We start from the raw sequence: 21,968 nt of genomic DNA, 5'->3' as shown, positions 1-21,968 counted from the left end.
ACGCTGCAGCTGTGCCGCGTGTGAGTGGATGGGGAATGGTGAGAGCAAGGAGGGTTGATCCAAGCTCAGTGTCTCGTTTTGCTCCTAGAAGGGTTCATGCTGTTCTCCCTTTCCCAGTTGAATGAATGGAGTTCCCTTTCCAGTTCTACCAACATCTGTACTAGGGACCAAAAAGAAACATGAAAAAAGAGCCACTGAGGCTGCTTAGCCGAAAAGAAGAGAATTAGAAAATTAATCTTCTAATCTTCATACGTTTCAGCTCTGTCCCCTGTATAAATTTCACATTGATTTCTTATAAGCCACATATGTATTGGGGTTGTTGCTGACTTGTTTGTCTGATTACTTGAGGTGTTAGTGTCAGTCAGCACATTTGTACGTAGCAGCTCATAAATCATCACATTTTTGGAGTTCCTCCCCTTCCCCCCCCCCGCCCCACCAAGATCTCTAAAAGTACAGTTGGAAGGACAAGTCTGCATTAAAAACATTAATACATTAAGGTAGCGACATGAACACTGAGACCAATTGATTTCGTATTCATCAATGTACTTGTTTACTCCAGCTGCTCTGCTGCCTCCTTGTACTCTGACTCCCTTGTCATGGTATGTGTGCAGGGTTTCATTGATGCTGGTGTATTATAATAAAATTGTTAAATAGTTTCAATTCATTTGGCTAAACTGTACCTATACACGCAAAAATTCTATTCTTCTTTAAAATTTGGGCATATACTTCTACATGTCAATAGCAAGAACATATTAAAATGTTAAATTAATATTAAATTAATATTAAATATGTATCTTCTAATTATTTAGATGAGCATCTACTACTTCTTCTGAACTTGTTTTCAATTTTTCTTTAGCCTTATTAGTACAGGAAACATCTTCCTGTGTGTGATTAGTCATATGCTATACCTCTCAAAACTGGCCTGTTTGATGTAGTTGAACAAATACAAAATTTGGCTTATGGAATGTTATTAACATTGTATCCGAAAGAAATAGTTAGGCTCAACCCTGAAATTATGACTCACAAGAGATGATCCTTACATCAGACTGTAAGCTGCATATCTCTTAGACGTGATAATTATGAAACCCAACCATACAGAGCTAAAGAATCAGGTTTTATTTTAAACGTGTATGCTGGAACAGAGTTTGGAGGCGATTGCCTGTAAACTGGAAATAACAAATGCCTATAGAACTGCAAAAGAAGATGGGACACTTCTCTATTTAGGGCTGCTATGGATTCTATGCCTTTAAAGCTCATTTTTCCAGTCAGAGGACTAAATGGGATTCAGAATAAAAATTGAAGGACATCTCTTAAGGAAGGCATGTTGTCTAAGTTGTCACTTTTCCACCTATAATTTTGAATTATTAATACCTGGAAAAATGTTGTTCAGGTGGATACCTATCTTTTAAGGAGTGTAATATTCTCTGGGCAGAGAAGGGAGATGGAGGAAAGGACCAACCAAATCAGAAATTCTGATCACTGTTGGGCTTAGGGGAAAAGTATCCAAAAACCATCAGCTTACTGTGGCGAGCAATATCCATGGTGGAAGTGATGCAGAATACCTAAAAAAAAAAAAAAAATTGTTATGATATCATTATGTGTCTATAGGGGAAATTTCAATACATTGAATCAGATTATCAAGTCAGGTCAACTAATTAACCAATAGTTTTTTTACCATCTTTTAGATTAAAAACCCCTACTTTATGTAATATCACAGTTCATTCCTGACATGCTAGAATGTGGTTATGGTTCATCTTAAAAGTTCCATGGAATTACAACTCCTAAATAATCAGTTGTTGCAGATAAAAATGTAAAATTAATTCAGAGACTTTATCCCATGATAAAAGCTTGTGCAGCTTTCCAGTGCATCATTGAGTGAATTGCGTTAATAACTAATAGAAACCTCCAGGAAGGGAATTATTAGACAGTTCAGTACTCAATGGAACTCATACATATTTGCAGAAAGTAGCCGAGCTTGTAGGCTAAGAAACTAATATGCCAAGAAACTGAATTTAATGTAGGTAAAAATTCATAGAGGTAGAGCCAGACACAGGGAGCAGACCATGCCAGGAAGGAGACATCTTTCAAAGAAGTAAGTAGTATTATTGTCAGGTGATATGGTGAACTTGATAGATGAGCAGTCTAATCCAACATCGCAGACCATGATTTCCCTTCAAAATTATATTGTAGGGGAAAAATTCATCCTCATTTTTCGACTTTTATTTCAGAGCACAAAGAATAAAATATCTATTCTTCTTTTTGTCAAGACCCATTCTGATATATTGCATTTGAGCAGATGTTCAAAACCAACTTGCATATCCCTTTGAACATAAAATTAATTGGTAAGGAAAATAGATATTAAATTGTGTAATTCCACTGAGTTACAATACAACAGATGACTTAACAACTCATTGATATGGCAGAATAAGTTCATTTACCATTTACTGCAGATGTAGCATCCCTTCACATATTTCTTATGGTAGTCTTGAAGTCAGTTTGATTTTACTGAGTTGTTCACTTAAGATAAACAATACAATAAATGTAAATATTAAATATCCTTTGACTATAATGTTAGACAGAGCCATTTGCTGTTTAATATTTTATTATCTATTTATGGTACACTATCAGGGTATGCCTGTGGTATTTTGAGGAGTGGTGTAAGCTTGCTGAACCAGCTCTGCCTCTGCTGAATTGAAGCCACAGTAGGGTGACCCTAAGAGACACTTATGTGGTTTCATGGCTTTTGTCTGGCTCAGCTAAAGCTCAAATCTGCCTGAAATACACCATGACAACATAACCTATGCTATCCTTTCCACACTGTAGAGCTAACTCTTGTGGGACAGTCATTATACCTCATTAAAAGAACTTGCTAAAAATCTGAAACTGCATGCTTGCAACAGGAGGGTGAGGAAAAAGATAGTGGAAATCCAAACACCTTCTAAGCAGTGATATGTAGTCCCATGTAATATACCTGATCAATGGTCCTTATAAACAGTAAACGCAGTCTCAGCAAATGTATAGCTGAGTTCGTGGAAAAGCTGCTTTCCTGCCTGTATGCAATCTGCCTCTTATTTCCTTACCTGAGCTTTAAAGGAGCTTTTTAACATCTGTGACAGAGCTACTGCAGTGTGCACATTCATCTTTGTAGCATAAGGTACCCTCACTTGTGGTAGCCATCTTGAAGTTCTGGGAGTGACCAACAGCAAAGCCTTCAGCAGTCGTCTCTTAGCAGCCAAACCCAATCTCACTCAAAAATGGCCTTTGAATTTGTGGATTATTCTGTGAAACAACTTGGCTGGCTGGCAGTGCAGGTGTGCAAGCATAAGGGCTTCCTGTGGTTTAAGATTTGACAGACTCCAGTTGGTTCCCCTAGTTATTTGACAGTGATGTGGCAACACTAAGTGGTTGCTGATGAACAGGTTTGCAGTGATCATGCCTCTGTTTTCTGTTTTTGTTTTTTGTTTTTATCTTTTCCTCAGGGGAAATCGCTCACATCAAAGAGGTTAACCAGTCTAGTGCAGTCCTACTAAAAGGATCACCTTGTAGCATGGAAGCAGACTCAAATCATTATACATACTTTGTAGCTCACTGATTGCCTGAATCAGAGGACAGTAGAACAAGATGTTGCATGAGCAAGGACCTGACTTGTTTTCTTTTGTGTATACTAAGGCATTACAGACTCCGAGGGACTCTCTAGCCTTTCGATGCCTCCATTTCGAAAACTGTCTGCTCACTTCCTCCTTCATATCCAGCTGGATCTGTGTCTTTTTATTTTCTGCAAGCTCAAGTACAGTGAAAAAAAAGCTTCTGCTAGGCACAGTTTATTAAAAAAAAATACGTCAATCAAAAACTGGAAGAAATGTAAAAAATGCATATATTAATAAATATACATATGGCATCACATTTATTGCACAACGAATTAGCACAGAAGGTTTCATTTCACTGATGTATTCACATTGAGAAAGAAAGCCTGTGTCTTTGTCTGTTGTCTGTATATTCTCTGTTAATGTTTCTTGCATTTATTTTTATACCATATTTAAAAAAGAACACCTTTTACTCCAGATGTATTAAAGTTGATCCTTTCTCTGTAAATTTGTGTATGTTTATATTGTTGTTTTATCTTTCATTAAAAGATGCAGAATCTCTTTCCTTTGGGAAGTTTGAGATTTTAATATTGAATCTGAAGATTAGTCAAGAGCAAAATCATTCCTAAAAGTTACCTACCTTGTGCTTTCCAAAAAGTGACATGAAATGGCATTTTCTTTCTCTCAGTGACACCTAAACAAACACACTTTATTGATAATCATTTACTCTTTATTTTCTTTTTATCAAGCTAGCTGCAGTGAGACCTTTCCAGCTTGCTCATCATCACATAAGCAAACCTTTCTTTAAGCTAGACCAGGTCTGTAAGAGCGCAGCCTGTACAGTGTACTCAGTGATTCAGTTGCTGCCCAAGAGCAGATGAAGTGAAGTGCATTTTCTTAGGAATGGCCTTGAACAAATTAGCTGAAACCATGAGTGTGTATTTGCTAAATAAGACGCTGTTTCTTTCTCCTTGCTGTCATGTGTCAATGCAACATTTTAAGCTGAAAAGGCAGTGGTTTGGGAGTGCTGAGAATAGAGTGCAAACCTTGGGTAGTAAATGTAGGAACTTGCAATTTTAATTCAGGGTCTCAGTTGAAGTGTGCTGTTGTATGTCTAATACTGAGGTTACTCACAAAGACCTACTCATAGGTTTACAAGAGTGTGTAGCTGTTGTCCTTGAGACAACAGATGTGGGGCCTTCTGAAGCTAAATTGAGCTGGAACCAGAAAACCTGTGCTTGGCAGAAGAAAAGCAGCACTTCTGACTGATACAAATGACGTAAAGATAGTGGCAGAATCTCTGAGCACAAAAGTATGGTGTAAGCTAAGTCAAATTGCAAGTACCTCCAGGGCATTATAGGATGCATAGGACAAACATGATGAAAGAACCTTCTTAGCAGCGCACAGGAGAAACTCAGGACAGCCAGAGCTGGTACCATCTGTGGTACTGACTTTTGTGTGACATTGGAAAGAGGAACCTTGTTTCAAAGGGACTACCAAACCTAAAAATGTCCCCCACCCCCATTCCTGACACGAAGTGGGATAGTCATAGACACAATCGGGAAATAAATTTGAATACATTGGTGCTCGAGTCATCTCAGTTAACACCAGCTGCCTACCTGTGTTGCTGCCACTGGGAACAGGGCTGCTGAGCTGCTGTAACCCTGACTGCAGCATCTCTAGAGGGACGGTCTGAACAAACCGAGAACCAAACACATTGTACATCATCGTGAATGGCTGTTCCCTTGGTTTTTGTTCAGCTGAATTTTCTGGGGAGGTGGGATTTTTTTTTGTTCTTTGTTTGCACATGCTGCTATGTTTCTGTTTTCTAACTAGGATAATAATCGCTGCGTTAAGGTGTCACAGTTTCTGTCAGCATGATTCTTCTGAGCTGAATTTTATCACAGAACACTGGAAATGCCCATGAGAGCTTGATTTTATTAAGAGCTCCATCTAGGTCAAGTCAAAATATTCACAGTCTAGGGAGGCCAGATGAATTCTAATAAATAGCCACACTGAACCCCAGATCTTAAACTCTGAGATTTAATTTTCCTTTACCACAGCAATGTGAGCTCTGGGGCATGAACTTGGGTCCAAGAAATCCACAGAAATTTGAGCTCTGTTTCACTTCTCAGTGCCAAATGGAGATATTTATTTCCAAACTCCTGCTGCCACCAATTGCATCAGCTAGTATATTGCTGCTTTTCCTTAGGATTTAACTAATTAGATACCAGCAGCTGCTTTGAAGAATCATTGCCTTCAAATAAGGAATGTTTCAAATTCATGTGTTAGATAATCATTGAACTTTACCCTAAGGAAATTACTTTTTTTTTTTTTTCTTTTTAAATCACTTTGCAACACTGACTAGCCAATAAAAATATCTGAAGTATTTGTATTCCTGAACCCATTTTGTACTCATTCTAGTTCTTCTTTTGTTTCAATACATACAAAGCCTGTATTGAATGGCTGTCTTTTCCTGTGTTTGTGCAGGATCTAACACAATGTCTGTAAAGTAAAAATGCGTATTACAGTAAGAATTTCAAAGTAGGCAGGGAGCAGTATTAAGGTTTCATTTGAACCTTGTTTCAAGTGATACAATGCCACAGTTACCCAGGAGTGAATCTGGCCCAAACAGACCAAAAAAACCTGCTCTACAGCCAGTTGATTTTTAAAGGGCTTGTCTGCGATCTCTTCATCCCTCCCCTGATCACTGTCATCTGTCAGTGTTGCCACACTGGGAATGGAAGCTCCAAGTAGGCACAAATGTCTCCCCAGAGAAAAGATAGATATTTATAGATGTTTGTTTCCAAATGTATATGAAAAGCCACTTCCACAAATTAAGATTAACTCAGGTTATGGCATATTTATTCTTACTGTGGCAACCACCGAGCAGTTGAAGTACACACTAGGCAGTGCTGTATCTATTAGGAATTTCAGTGAGGTCATATATCTGCTGAGGAAAAAAACAGGACCAAGCAAGGTTTCTTTCCTCCTGTGGAAGAGCCATCAGTCAGCACCTCCTGGTGCTTCCCAGGAAGCTGGAAACACCCTTCACTGGGGAATATTTATTTTAATACGCTTTAAAGGAACCACTCAACCTGAGAACAGCTGAACATTCACCAGATCTTCTGTAAGGTACGATTGAAAACTGTCCACCAACCCTACAACACCAAAAAAAGGAAGGGAAAAGGCTTTAAGTACCGAAGAGAGAATGAGCAAAATGCTGAGCTGAAAGAGCAGTGGAGACTGGCCAGAAATTAATGAGCTGAAGGTGAAGACAGAAGAAAGAAATGAGAATTAATTGCATTGACCAGAACGGAACCGTCAAGGGAGGAGAACTCAGGCGCCGAGCAATTTGGCGCAGGAGAGGCAGCGTGCTGCTGGTGGGATGCCAGTGCTGGGCAGAGCTGGAATCAAAGCGCAGAGAAGCAGTCCGACCAGACCATCTGCGGCTGCCCCTTTAAAGCCCAACAAGGACATTTTTTTTTTTCCTGAAAGAAAGCTCTTAATACCAAATATAGGGAATTTCTTTTTTCAAATTGCACCCCTAATGTCATTTGAAATAATAAATTTCCAGTAGTCCTCCAAGAAATAACAAATGGGAGCAAAAAACTAGTTCCAGAAAATGAGACCTACACGAATGTGTTTAGGATGTTTATTTATTAAAAATATGGAAGAAAGCCAAAGCAGACAACTAAAGTGAGAGAAGACTGTTTTCCTTAAGTAACAGTTGGGAATCACCAACAGTTGGGAATTTTTTTTGTGTGTCTTCCATTTGTTTATCTTTATGATTTTTTTTTTTTTAGTGATTAGCAGCAGCTGTTTGAATTTAGATTTTTAAATTACCATATTTTAATTTCCTTTCTAGCTAGAGATGTCATGCACAGAACCAACACCACTGAACTTTTTGACTTAAGTGCATAAAACACAGAAATTTTGCTAAAAGAAAATTAATAGCTATAGGTACCTGTATAAAATAAGATTTTAATCCCAAGATATTCCAACAAATTACCAACAATTTATTTGTACCTATTCTGTGTCCATAATTCATTTAAGCACATTGCTAAGTAGTTCTGAATAATACATATTTGCCTTTTGATCTGCCTAGGCTAAACAGGTTAATGATTTCATCTCCTGTAAACTGAAGTTATGCTGAAGGAGCCCCAGTATCAAAGACATGGAAGCAGAGGATAATCTGAGGCCAGGCTCCCTGTGGTTGTGCTGTTCTGGACTGTGGAGTCCTCAAGCGAGGTTTGTACAAATAAATGGGTTTTGTTTGTACAGACATTGGCTTGAGGATTGCAGAGTCTCCCCAGACACTCATTATCTCTGCTACTGCAAATTTTTTTTTCCCCTAATATCCAAACTAAATCTTCTTTGCTTCAATTTATCCCTTTAGCCCTTATCAGGCTGCTACATTAACTGTAATAAAATGTCCCCTCCATTTTTGCTCAAATATGTAAATAGCCATTGCAATGTTACAGTGCCCTTTGGTTTCCTTCCTGGTGTTTTCTGAAGTGCGGGTTGACTCTGCTGCTCTCCTGCAGCTTTTGCAGAGGACGGAGCCTGGAGCAGGCTGCAGTGTTCCTGCCTGGGCTTGACTGCTACAATTGCAGTGCAGGCTGTACTTCTGTCTGTAGGCACAAAGGCAAGGCTTGCCCTTTTTGTAGTAGAGGGTCACTGCTGAATCATGTCCTGTGTATGAGGCACTGTGATGCCCAGCTCCTTTGCAATAAAACATAGGTGGTTGTTCCCCTTCGTGTGTATTCCTGGATCAGTGAGGTGTCTTTAGCTGTCTAGTATTGACTAGCATCCAGTTTTTCAGACTGTTCTTCTCTTTTACCAAGGTCATTTTTCTTTTTTTTTTTTAAATCCTAACCTCTGAAGTACTTGCAGACCATTTTCCTTCTGGTATCTCTATGTATGGGTAGGCGTGAGGAATCTGCTGTCCTGTGTCTGTAACACTGATGCATGAATGATAGTGATTATCCTCATCACTATTTGCCATAAGGGATCTGTATGTGCAAATTGTTAAGAGAAATTTCCATGACAATAAACTCTGAGAACCTGCACAAATTCTAGATGATAACCCTTATTTACAAGGGTGGACATGGATAGTAAATATCAAACAATATTAAGACACGATTGTAAATGTTACCTTGTTAGTGGCATTTGCACAATTTTTATTGTATTTTTTCTTCTCTCCCAAAATATATTCTGACGCATTCACCTTCATTGTCTCTTTTTTTTTTTTTTTGATTTAACTAGATTTTGAAACTTTTCAGTAGATTCATCATAGATGTCAACTTTGAAAACAAATGCTATTTACCACCCTTGCTATTAACCTTGTGGCGGCTGCTTCTTCTGTGTCACAGAAATGAAGCTTTTCATAATTCATATAACTCTCCTATCCACTTCTTTATTCCTTTCCGCCTTTCCTTTTTGAAAGATGCATGGCAAGGGCATTTTTAATGTAACTTTTCCACCTTTTTGCTGAATGCATAACTTGAAATCTATGACCTTTTTTTTTGAGTTCATCTCTTTTTATGAGCTGTTCTTTATATGGCTCATCTGTTCTTTTAGATTCTCTTTCTTCTCTTCCCCTCCCCGGCATTAACACCTTTTTAGGATTCACAGTCTTTTATGGTTCTTTTCCTTTGTTCCTCTGATCCTCACTCCGTTGATCCCTCCTGCATGTTCCTACAGTGACCACAAATACTCTTTGCATTTCCCTCCTCTGTTCTGTCTTTCTTGGACTTTAAAGAAATCACAGGAAGAAAAAAAAAAAGAGAGAAAAAACATTAAAGAAAAGGCTGGTCAGCAATTAGGGCCAGGGCTGATGCAGAACATGCCTCTGACCGTGACCTGATCTCCTGGAACCTTCCCTGGTGCCTTCCTTTCCTTTTCCTGCCCTGCTCCCACCAGATCTCCACGCTTCCTCCAGCCACTGCTGCCCCAAACTCCCCGCTTTAGGGGATGGCTGTTCGTGGTGGCACTGTCCCTGTTAAAAATGCCCTCCAGGTCTCTCCATAAAGGCAGGCTCCTGCCCCTTGCTGGGACCCCCATGACTTGTCTGGCTGCTTGCACAGGAGCATGAACCTGCCAAAACAGGAATGGAGATCTGGACCATCTGGACTTTTCTTCCTTCTTTCCCATGTAAACTTAGCTAACGTTGGGAAACAGCCCATAAATGACATGTATGATTGAGGCAGAGGAGGCGTAGGGGCTGGCAGACTGCTGGCGTTGGGGGAGAAGGGCCTGGGGTGATGTCCTGGGGAGGAGGTGTCTGTGTCTGGTGGGGAGGCCTTGCTGCTGACCTTACAGGAGGTAGGAGTGAGATGGGTAATCCTTAGCGTAGGCGCGCTGGTTAGGTCTGGACAAAAGGAAGCTTGGTTGGTTACTCATGTGTTGGGCAGGATGGGGAGCAGGTGCTGAGGTCACTCGCTGCAGGCATTGTGATCTAGAATAAACTGGGAGCTCGAATGTCCCTCAGGGCAACAGAGGGGTGGGGGGCCCAGAGGGTGGCACAGAGCATCCCTGCCTCTTGTCAACGTAAGTGTCTGTGGGAGGTAGGAATGAGGGTTGAAGCCCAAGACTAGAAAATGTTTCTAAGTCCTGATACATACTGGTCTAGGAGGTAGCTCCAGTGAAACTAATGAACAGGGGTATGGAAGCTCATGTTGTAGCTGAAATCACAGGTAGTTTTCTGAGGGAGTGGGCATAAGTGTCAAATTTCATCAAAGGATGGCCTTTCTAAAAATGCTCTGGTGTTTTAAAAGGATACACTAGCAGCAAGTTAGACATATAACGCTTACTTAATGATGGAATCGTTTTCCAGAAACTCTGTTTTAGGGAACAGCTAAATTTGTAATTGTGAGGTCAGTTTGGGTTGCTTCTTTACTTCTTCTTCCATCCCACCTGAATTACTTCATGAACCTTGCTGGGACTTTGGCTAAATCTCTTCTCTTGCTTTCCTTCTCAGTTGTTTTCCTCATCTTTTTTTGTCTCTGTTCCAAACCCCAGACGTGGGACAGTAACTGCAGCTACTGGTGCATTTGTGTGCAGAAGGATTTTAATTTGTATGTTTATTTTCTTCCTCTAATGGGAACACAGTATCAGACTTTCATTTTGTTCCAAAGGGCCTCTTCCCAATGCAATTCCTGTCATAGAGACCCATGTGATCTATTTTTTCTGTGTTCTTGTGTATTTTTGACATTCAGACATTTTATTGGAGGAAAAAAAAAAAAAAGAAAAAAAAAAGAAACAGAACCTGAAAGTTCTGATTTTTAGATATTTCTTCTGGCTACTCCAACTCTATCGCCATGTTAAAACTGCACTTTGGGATTCCCATCTGCAAGGAGAGCTGAGCATCTGCTGATCTTCCAGTGCCTCTGTTGGCATCTCCCACTGCTTCTTCCTCCCCAAACTTCCAACACACTTCCACTGAAACAGAGATGTGACACCTGCGAGACTGACTTCAAGGAGTAATTACCCTTTGCTCAGTAGGCACATTTCTGCTTGCTAGCTAGATGCCAGTTGTGTCACCCCTTTGGTACAATCAGGTGGTGTTTTTTGTTTGCTTGTTTGTTTTTTGTTGTTTGTTTGTTTTGCTTTTCCTTACAAAAGCTATTTTGGACGACAACTCCTCCCACTCCTCTCACCCCAGACCACACCCCATGCTGGGAGTGCACGTATGTCTCTAGGAAGCTTTTGAAGGCAGTGTCATTCCAGCAATGGCACAGACAGGGCAGAGTGCCTTTGATCACTTTGTCTTTTTTATGAACACTAGAAAATAAAAACCCAAGGTTTGAAGACCAGAAGACCTGGAGGAAAAAAAAAAAAGGGAGAGTAAGGAGGGAGGGACAGAGCATAAAAATAACGTCTGGGATATTGAGTCCAAGGCCCATCACCAGCCCTGCATGGTGGCCACTGGCTTCTGTATGCTGAGAGCACCTGTGGGTGGCAGCAGACCTCCTGCTCCACATGTCACCAGCAAAGCATCAAGCATAAGCAGAAGAGGAGAGGGAGGCCGCAGGACATGTATGTGCATGGTGGCACTGCCTGGCACGGAGCTCAGCACTGAGAAGCATAAGGCCGAGGACAGGCCTTGAGAGGATGGGAGGAGCTTGGTCTATGTACCCTTCAAACCACGCTCAGCATGCAGCTTTCATTTTTCATCTAAACAAAGTTTGCATTGTGTAGAAGCAAAGAAGAAAGGAGAAAAAGCTTTACGTACCCAACGTGGTGAAGACTTTTAACATTGCCCTTAGATGTCACATCCTTTTCCAGGCCCTGAAAGCTCCTGTGCCTGGGTGGAGCTCACCGCTCCTCATTACTGAGGCCTCACAGTCTGGTGGCTGCCGTTGTGTTCTTGCTCTGCCAGAGAAAAGCTGTCTGCAGCAGTCAGCATCCAACCTTAATGTAATGCAGAAAGGGTTCCTTTTAACAGCTCTCTCCTGGATACTGTAACGCTCTGTTTATTGGTACTGACATTGTAGCACCGCCACCGCCAGCGTATCAGAACCGATCTGTTATGATACGGCCAAAATTTTAATTCCGCTAAGGAAAAAAACTGTAATCTGAATGGCACTACTTACTTTGACTTGTGTAATGTTTCAAAATACAAATTATGTAAGTTTATTGGATGAGACATTTTTGGTGTTCAGTATAATCTGTCATTTAAGAAATCTAAATAGAGCACAAAATCAAAAACAAAGGAAGCAAGATAAGTCAAAACAATTTTATTTACCGTAGCAAAGCAAATAGTTTGCTGGTGTAAAAGGTGGTGGTATTTATTTTGTGTTTGGGGGTGAGAGGTGGAGGGGGCTTGGTTTGCTTTTTGTCTGGTTGACCGATTTTAGTTGTTTGTTTTATCCCCGGTTGTTCTGCAGTGACCGTCTCCCCCTTCTTTCTATTTGAACTTATTTTCTGTTCAGAGAACCGGTACTGGCAGGGAAGCCAAGATTATTTTCCTAAACCCTCGGCTGTGGTGCTAAGAACAGCCGCCAGCTTTGCTTCCAGCGTTGGCACCCGGCGCACCCGCCGAGCCAGGCGTCACTGGGTGCCCCCAGCACTGGGTGCCCTCAGCCCTGGGTGCCCTCACGCTGGGGCCATGCGGGGCCGTCGCAGCCTGCCGTGGGCAGCTCGTGGGACGCGAGTGACACCTCGTGGGGGCGCGCAGCAGCTGCCGTCGGCAGCCCCACAGCAGGGGGCTCCGCGACCCCGCTGCGCTACACGGGCGGCGGCGCGGGAAGGGGCGTGGGGCAGGAGCAGGGGGAAAGACAAGGGCTAGATCCTGTCCCTTCCCCGTGGGAAAGGCATATCAGCGTTGTCCGACTCCTCCTCAGCTTTCTTCCTGCCGGAAAAGCAGGGCATAGGGGAGAAGGAGAAATGTTCATCTGTGGGGCTCGCCACACTCCGCCCTCCGTGCCTCGCTGAGAAGGAGGAGACACCCCGCATCTAACAGCTGTGCTGGAACCTCCCTGCCTTCCACCTGCGCGGCCGAATGACATGTGTGTGCCGATATGATGCGCACGAATACACGGGTTTCATGTGCACTGATTTGATGCTCCTTTGCCCTCTCTCCAGACCCTAGTGCATGTGTTGGGATTGCTGAGAGACCAGCTCTGTGTATTTCAGCAATTTACATCTAATGTTTTCTTGCGTGTCCAATTCCAGCTTTACCTCACTGTGTGAGGCCAGCTGGCAGGCCAGGGCTGTACACCCCAAAGTCTTCAGACACTGAACCACTTTTGGGAAGCTTTTCTGTGGAAAATCATGTAAGTGGGCAGATACATTTCAGCTTTGAAACTTGAGGGATGAAAGGAATGTTTTTGTTCCATCACAGACATCGGTAATAGACAGCCAATCTTCATTACATAATGTTTAATGAAGAATATATTAGGTACTTATATGTAATATATTTTTGGATGCTCTGTAAAGCAATTGTCCTGGCTTCAAGGGATGGAGAGAAAGTTTGTCTTTGGTTGGATATATAGCACTCCCCTTTGGGATGGTGTCATTTGGTAATCTCTGCCACATGTTCTTATGAGTAGGATGTTTTTGTTTCCTTACTGTGTCTCCCCCCAAGTCCTGCCGGGTAATATTTCAGATGGTCACGGTCAGAAAAAGCGTGTGACAACTTCCAGATGTTCAAGTAATCAAAGTGGCCTGCAGATCCAAGAGAACACACCAACAGACAAATGAAGGATAACTTGAAGGGCCGCGGTCTAAGTGGGGGGTCATGTTCCGAGGCGGCGCAGCAGGCTGAAGGATAACCTTTGAATATCTGGAGGCTTCGCCAAAGTCTGCATCACTTGCTGAAAACAAGACGGCCTGATGATGTGGCTGGGCAGGAGCTGCAAGCCGACTACATGGGCTACAGTTGCGGTTTCCCAGATCTTGCAGCAGCGCTGGCTTCCCAGGGAGCGGAGAGGGCCATGGCTGCACCGGCTGCTGGCTCCTGCCCGCAGGGTGTGGTTGGCCCTGGGGAGCGGGACCATGCCCAGCTGCTGGCCACCCCAGCAGCGTACCTGGTCTGCCTCCACCAGAGGTTGGCAGGCCCTGGGGGGCGGTTGCACTCACCTCTTGAGCAGGTGGCCTGCCTGCCGCTGGCATGGCCCTAGCTGGGCAGTGCTGGCACTTGTGTAGGTGCCAGTAGTGAGTGCACAGCTGGGCTTCGGGAGCTGCCCAGCAGATGTATTCCCAGCTGGTTGTTACTGGTCCATCCTCCTGGCTTTATAGAAATGGACATGGCAATTAAAAAAATTTAAAAAGGTGGGGCATGATATTCCTCTGTGGTAATGTAGACACATTCTTCAGGAAAAAAAAAAAAAAAAAAAAAAAAAAAAAGCTGCTTATATTAACCACTGTCAGCCCAATGCTTGTGGAGGTGAACGAGTGAGGTGGCATGGTGCAGCACACATGGAGCAACACTCCCAGGCAGGGCAGTCTTGTCCCTGGTCTCAGCAGAGATAACACTCCCACCCCATGGCATCCTACAGCAAGACTGATGGTGCCTTTGCGTACGCAAGCATTTCGTTTGGCAGTGCCTCCACTGTGGATGGCATGTCCTTTGAAACAGATGTGCTCTACATCTACCTGCTGTGTGTAAAACCCGCAGAGCACCACTGGAAAACTGGTTTTCAAAGCGACTTGGAGCACTGGTAGGGGGCAAGCATCATTATTATTATTATTACTATTAATTACTGCTACTACTACTAATATTACTACTACTAGTGGATATGGTTCTGAGATGGGAGGTCAGGTTGATGGTTGGATTTGATGATCTTGAAGGTTTTTTCCAAACTTGATGATTCGATGATTCTACTGCTACTACTGCTACTACCAGTAATTTGTGTGGAAATATTGCTGGCTGAAAACCTGTCAGCTGCTGATGGAGAAAAGGAAGATCTGATCACTTCCAAGGAACAGCTGGATTTTTGAAAGTTGCTGTGACTTCTGCAGGCCATTTAGTGACAGAGCTGATGTTTTTGAAGCATTACTGTTTGGGAGATTGCTACCAAATGTTCTTTCCCCTTGGCATCAAGGCTTTATATAACTTTTTATGCAACCCTACATAGTTTTTTTACTACTTGGAAACTAGCGATGTAGGATGCTAGAAAACTGAGATCCATGCTAGGAAAAGAAACAGTTTTGTGACAGTTTGTCTAACAGCAAAGGTGTCTTTCATCAGACAGGCTCTCCTTATTGCATTCTCCAAGAACTTGGAGAATTTCTGGCAAGATTATTATTTGGTTTCATTCTAAGAATTACTGTGTACCTACATAGAGGGCAAAAGAACAATATCTTGCTCACCTGGCACATTGGACAATGTTGTCTGTGTGCATGTATGGGAAGCCTGAACCTGAGAACTACGTTGGTAGTGGTGTAGTGGCTTTAGAGGAGGCTCTCCATGGCAGAGGTAAACAGCCTGGAAAGCATCTGTGGACCCAAAAGTGAGGAGGTGTTGCAGTTCACAAGGACACCAGTACCTGGATATGCTGCAAGAAGGTGTTGGCTGTGAAAAATTGGATCTGGGCAGTACAATGGAAATCTATTGAGATGAGTGATCTCCATCCTAATTCATGTCTGTAAGACAAGGATAAATAGGTCTTTTTATGTTGTACACCATGAAAATTTTTGGAGGCCTATGTTCTTCTGCTAGTTGGAGCATCAACAGCATGTGTCTCCACAATTTATAATGTGGTTGTCAAGACTACCAGCTCTTTTCACACATCCAGAGAAAAAGTTGCAATTACCTAGGTATGGCAAAATAGAAATGGAAACCATTCCCTGCACTGGAAGCTGACTCGGGAAGGACAGATCATCTATGGGGAGACAGGATAAAGAAAATGTACTAACTCAGAAACCAGAAAACTATGGGAGAAAAAAACAATCAGCATTTGTCAGACATCTACCCACCTCTCTGCTATCTGCCTATATGTGTTTTTATTTAGCAAAAGGAGCTCTTCCAATTTATTTATTTATTTATTTTTAGGAAATAAAAATCAAAGAAGATCCAAGGTTACTTTGCCATTGTGACAAACACCAAAATTCATTAAGCACAAATGCATAGGCATGCTCCTTGTAAGCTGGTTGTTCCACTTGCATGCTTGATGTGTTTCAGACCACATGTCTGGTCTCCATTCAAGGCTCCATAGTTTAGAAAGAATTGCAGTTCATTCTTCAGAAGATGTGTCAGCCTCTGTTATGGATTAAGAAAACAAAATATGCCTTCCACATTTACTCTCCCAGCAAGGGATGATTTTTGGAGGATTTGCTAATCACATAATTCCAGTCACATTTCTTAACATGTCTGGATTTCTTTGTGGTTAAACTTAGAGTCTGTCCTTCTTGGATTTTGCAAGGCTTGCTGGGGGTGCATTTACCTGTGCAGTGTTTACCATTTAATTGTCATAATTAATACTTACCCATTGCACTCAGTGTATTCTACTAAAATCATTTTGTCAGGTTAAAAATTGCAAATTAAAATATTCTCACAGTGGGAGGACCCTATATGGAATTTTTGCAATAAAAATTCTCCAATTATTTCCAATTTGATTGGAATTTACAATGAAAGATAAACCTTTCCTGTTAGTAACACCTAGATGTGATCCTCCTGAAGCTTCAGATATGAATAATCTCTCTCTGAGTTTTGCAGCTACTTTAATTTCCCGGCCTACCCTGTGGCTTGAGTAACCATTAAAAAAAAAAAAAAGCAAACAAACAAACAAACAAAACAAACAAACAAAAAACCCACATCTCTATCCAGTATTGTCACTTCTTCTAATTTGCTTTTCCAGTTTTCTTTCAATTTCATTATTTATTTGCAACTTTAGCTCCATTTTTCCTCTTTTCCTTGGGAACTTGGAAAGTTCTCTCTTCTTCCCTTTCTCTGCCTCCTCTTCTTATTCAGAGTCTCTAGTCTCTTTCCCATATTTTAATAACAAGCATTCTGATCTGCTTACTTCAGATCTCAGCCAAATCCTGGTAAAGTCGATGGAAAGGTTTTCCCTGGAATTTTAGACGTGTTTCCTCTGACTCCTTCTGTTGCATTTTTTCTTTCCTCTTTATTCTTATTGCTGCCTGGCTGGCTGATTTAAAAAAATATTTTCAGTACAACTTGTCCTCAGTTGACTAAACTGGTAAATAATGGATAAATATAGTTTTGACTGAGAACAGCTTTCTGGCAAAGATGGAGTACAGAACTAAAGAAGAATTTTTCTCACCTTGAGTCATGAGATCTGGTTGGTTAGATGAAAACCATTTACTTAACTTGCCTGTACTGCACACAAAAATCATAGATGCCCTTGTACTGATACTTTGTGCTGCCACGCTACACTAGCTACAGCACCTGGATCTGGGTAGTAATTTTATCCTGTGAAACAGAAATAGCCTGGGTTTATTTCTTTCTTTCTATCAAAAGTAGCACAAATCACATTTATATATTTAACCAAAAAGTGGCTCAGGTTTATTTTTCCCATTTTTTTTTTTTTTTATTCTCCATCTGGAAAGGAAGTGTTGTTCTGTTGTAAGCTTCAATCGTCAACACATAACAATCATATTATGAATTCCTCAGTGTCCTAAGGCTGGCTACCTACCTCTGTAACTCAGTCCTGCTCTGACAGTACTGTCTTCGTATCAAAATGTACTTACTAAGCCCACAAAAGGGATGTTACTATGTTTGTAGGGGTGAAACTTTGTATATTGCCTAAAAAGCATACAGAAGACTTTTATAAATGTATTCTATGCATCTATTCACACAGAAGGACTAGTAGTAAAAGTATTATAGTGTCCTCAAAATACATAGCAAAAGTAAAAGCCTAACGTGCAACAGTAATATGAATGTCATTGTATTTTGAATTTTTACTGTAATAAATTATAGCAATAGTTCATACAACCCAGCTATTATCTCAGATTGTCTCTCTGCAGAATCACAAAAACAATCTGAGTCATCCTGACTTGATTCATGTTCAGTTCCTGTTTTGGAAGGCTTCTCTCACCATCATATGGGCCGGTAACATTATTTTTGTGTGAAAGCTTAGATTCTGTACAACAGCTCCACAGTCTATGGCAGATTCTGCAGCATGAATCATGGAAAATATGCATCCCTGGTTATTTGTAGATGGTTATTTTTGCAGAAATTAATCTAGAAGAAGAGCCATGGGATTTTTTATTTTTTCCTATGTGATACATGTGGCTTTTTGGCAGACTGATGGGAATTGTTTGATGGACACTTATCAAACATATCAAAAAATGTTCAGCATTTGAAAAAAATATTTGAAAAATATAGAGAGAGTTGACACATAGAGTCAAGACTGAGTATGAACCAGTTTTAGAAAGAAAGAAAATGAATTTGCCTTCATGAGTAAAGCCAAGCACCAGAGGGTTGTTTCCCTTGTTCTCCCAGGGTCCTCTGCATACTCTGTCACTAAATTCTAATGAAACTTTTATTTATCTTTGTTGTGGCTTTAATTTTACCTATGTATAATCTATTATTTCAATTAGTGCATTACCTATGTATAATCTATTATTTCAATTAGTACATTAAGGATATATTTCAATTAGTACATGGAGCTGATTAATTAATAAATGACTTTGGCACCCTCTGCTGAAAAACATGATAGAAATAGAAAAAGTGATTTCTGCTTGCCAAGATTCCTTTCATCACTTGAGAGAGACATCTCTGAGGTGAAAATTCAGCACAGTAACTCTGGATAATACCTTAGACATGAAGTGCATAATAATGTGTGGCTTCAGGAAAATGAAGCTACACAGAATAATGATGTTACAAGCTAATGTTTCTGCAGTGGAACAGTCCAGCAGGGAGCAGCTTTGTTTCTGGTAGTATTCTGCAAAAATATGGTGCTAGTTTTGTTAGTGGTAACAGTAGTATTATTAAGTCTGGCAAGAGAATAAAACCATCACTAAAAACATTGGCATATGTTACAAAGATTAGGGTTATCATATGTAATGAGGATTAAAAGATCTCTAGAAGAGAAAATCTGAAGTGCTTGATCATTTGATGGCAGACAAATGAAAACCAGTCATTTTTACTGCAGGAAAAGATGAGATAAGGCATAGAGAGACACAGAGTACGGGCTGTGCTTGCTGGTGGGACCACTCCCCACCAGGGACCGGAGAGATTAACAGGACACATAGACTTATGTCCAGATCATTGTCTGGACATGAATTCCAAGTGTAAAACTGGTCCCAAACTGCTGTGATTCCTGGGAATATATATTTTTGACTTGTTTCATCAATATGTGTGTTGAGTTCTGAAGCATGCTGTTTGCTTCAGGCACTCCTACAATCTGCCTGAAAAGTGAAGAGGGTGCAGGCAACAGCTCTGAGAGCAACTGAAAGACTGGAAAATACCTTCTAGTAGAAGCTTCAGGAACCCAGTCCTCTAAGCTTAACAAAAAAAAAAAAAAAGGGTTAAAGAGTTACTGATCGCAGGCGGTAAGTACTTCAGGACTAATGCTCTTCCAATCTAGCAAATAAAGATATAAAAAGATCTGATGGCCAGGGCTGGACAAATTCACAGGAAGAAATGGCTACACATTTCATCACTGAAATACTCAGTTATTGGCATGGATTGCAATACGCTATTGTGGCTTTTCTAACATCAGTAATTTTTAAATCGAGAATAGATGTTGTTGGTTTGTTGTTTTTTTTTTAATATAAAAGATGTACTCAAGTTTAAACTGGATCTAGTTCAAGGATGTTCTGTGTCTGAAATGGTGTGGTTAGGTGACCACATGGCGACTTCTGGTTTTATAATCTGAAAATCTTTACTCTGACAAATAAGGCTCGAGGAGCTTTTACTGTGGTTGGGACTTTGCATTCACTGATGCTCGTGTTTACAGGGGTCAGCGCTCACCTTTGTTCCTTCTTCTGATCCAGCTTAGCACTGACTGGTAACTGCTGCAGAGCTGCACTAGGCAGACCTCTCCTGCCTAGGTCAAGGATGCTCCTTTTTCACTTATTTCTCTCCTCCCAGGCTGGAACCCCACATTCATTTTTCCGAGGAGCCAGGAGCCACCTTGAACCGGGGAACTTCTGTAGCGCTTTGAGAGTAACGATTCATAAAGACTTTACAGCTCTGAACTACAGCACGCACAAAGAACACTTTTTTTCTAGTGACTACAAAATGCTTCAATAAGCTCTGCTCAAGTGAAACCTCTATTAGCACTGAGCAGTAGTGAAGCTTTTTATGTTAGCCACTAAGGATTTGACTAGTAGATAATTGTGATTATACGTTCTTCTCAGAACAACCTGCACTATATCAGAAGAAAATCAAGCTTCAATCAAGCTGCTCAGAGATTATGAAATACTCAGATGTAGAATGCCCAGCTTCCCTGTTTTAGCCATAGGGGTACAATGCAAATTACTGCTAAGCAGGCAATAGTCTCAGGATTTATTGCAGCGACTGAACATAGAAATACTGAAAGTTCACAGAAAAGCCTGCTCTTGTGAACTTTCAGCCAGCATTTACAGACTAAGAAGCCATAGGTTATTCATATAATAAATGGATGCATATCTGTCCAAATATTTAATAAAGATAATATATGAGAAGCATGAAACAAGTCATTTTCCTCTGCAGTAAAAATATGTTTCTTCTATTGGATACAGGACAGTGGAAATAGCAGTTTAAACTTTTGAAGCTTTGACATTTGGAAAATGGTATTGTGACAAGAATTATACCAAAAATACAGGTCTTAGAATGGGAATTGTCAGTTCAAATGAGACTAAATTTTTATGAATTAAGGACTTAACTGTCCTTAACTAATATGTAAACCATTTAAATAAGAAATTTGTACCAAAAGGTAAATTGAACCATACAATAAGATCCAGCAAAATCTGTTTTTTAATAAATAGTCTTTGTCCCCAGGAAGACCTGGGGAGATTGTCTTGATGTTAACAACTACAGTGAAAGGTGGTTTGGGAACATTGGGAACTGACATAATGTATGAGTTAGGGATAAGAACAAAAGCTACAGCTCCATTTCCACAAGCACAGCTTTACATGTAAAGCCATCAGCTCCTGTCAGTGGGTGCCCTGATAAGTGACTGCCCTGTAACAGTTATTTGAGATGAGGAGCCCTGTTCACTGGGGGTCTGACTGGTTCTGACTGTGAAAGGGAAGAGAATGCAAACTGGGAGTACTGTGGTGAGTAAATGAACTACTGATGTCTTTCTTTTCCAAATCAGTCATTAGAATGTTGTCTTCGCAAACTTTCTTGCAGTCCTCACAAAACAAGGAAATATTTCTGAGGATACGTAGGGGCAACTCACATCTTGAAGTCTGTGCAAATGACACTACTGATTTTAAAAGGTCAGATCAGCTGTTTCTGGTTGCTTTCACTGTTGGAGTATGCCTGGTCTGAAAAGGTGAATGGTTATTCGGCCCACAGTTTCCATATAACCTGCAATGGCTTGCTCCCCTTGTGTGCTCTCTCTCTCTCCCCTAAAGTACCAAGAAAGGAAACATGAATGTTCCCAAGTAAATAACATGAAGTACATGGTTTTATTTCCTGGATAGTCCCAATAGACTTGAACATGACCTCCAGCTCCAGGCCTACATTTACAGGCATGCTGTGAGCACAAATGTGTCCAGTCTGGTGAGATGAATTGAAAATATTATTTCCTCCCCATCCAGTCATGCCAGTTGCAACTGAAATACATTGAAGAGGTTTTCTATCTGTAGATAGTATGTCTCCACATATTTGCATATCCAATCTTTTTAATTATTGCCAATTCACTTCCATTTTACATCACGCTAAATACTTACACTAACTGTTGATATTTGAACTCAACAACAACAGATGGAAGGGAAGTAAGGAAAAGGGAGAGACTTTAAAATAGGTTATGGGTGTATTAG

General features: G+C 40.9%; 1 protein-coding gene across 1 annotated transcript in view; it reads left to right on the top strand.

Annotated features, from left to right (window-relative positions):
- Positions 1-20,379, top strand: part of RGS7 (regulator of G protein signaling 7) — a 308,925-nt gene extending 288,546 nt beyond the window's left edge. Inside the window, exon 20 of the mRNA XM_035558119.2 lies at positions 20,089-20,379. Coding sequence (XP_035414012.1) covers positions 20,089-20,250 — 162 coding nt within the window. The 3' untranslated portion in view covers positions 20,251-20,379. The remainder of the gene's footprint in view (positions 1-20,088) is intronic.
- Positions 20,380-21,968: the final 1,589 nt, after the last annotated feature.

The sequence above is a fragment of the Cygnus atratus genome, chromosome 3 (genome assembly GCF_013377495.2).
Source record: "Cygnus atratus isolate AKBS03 ecotype Queensland, Australia chromosome 3, CAtr_DNAZoo_HiC_assembly, whole genome shotgun sequence".
NCBI lineage: Eukaryota > Metazoa > Chordata > Aves > Anseriformes > Anatidae > Cygnus > Cygnus atratus.
The sequence above is the reverse complement of the archived record's forward strand: the minus strand, read 5'-3'. Positions and strand labels throughout refer to the sequence as shown.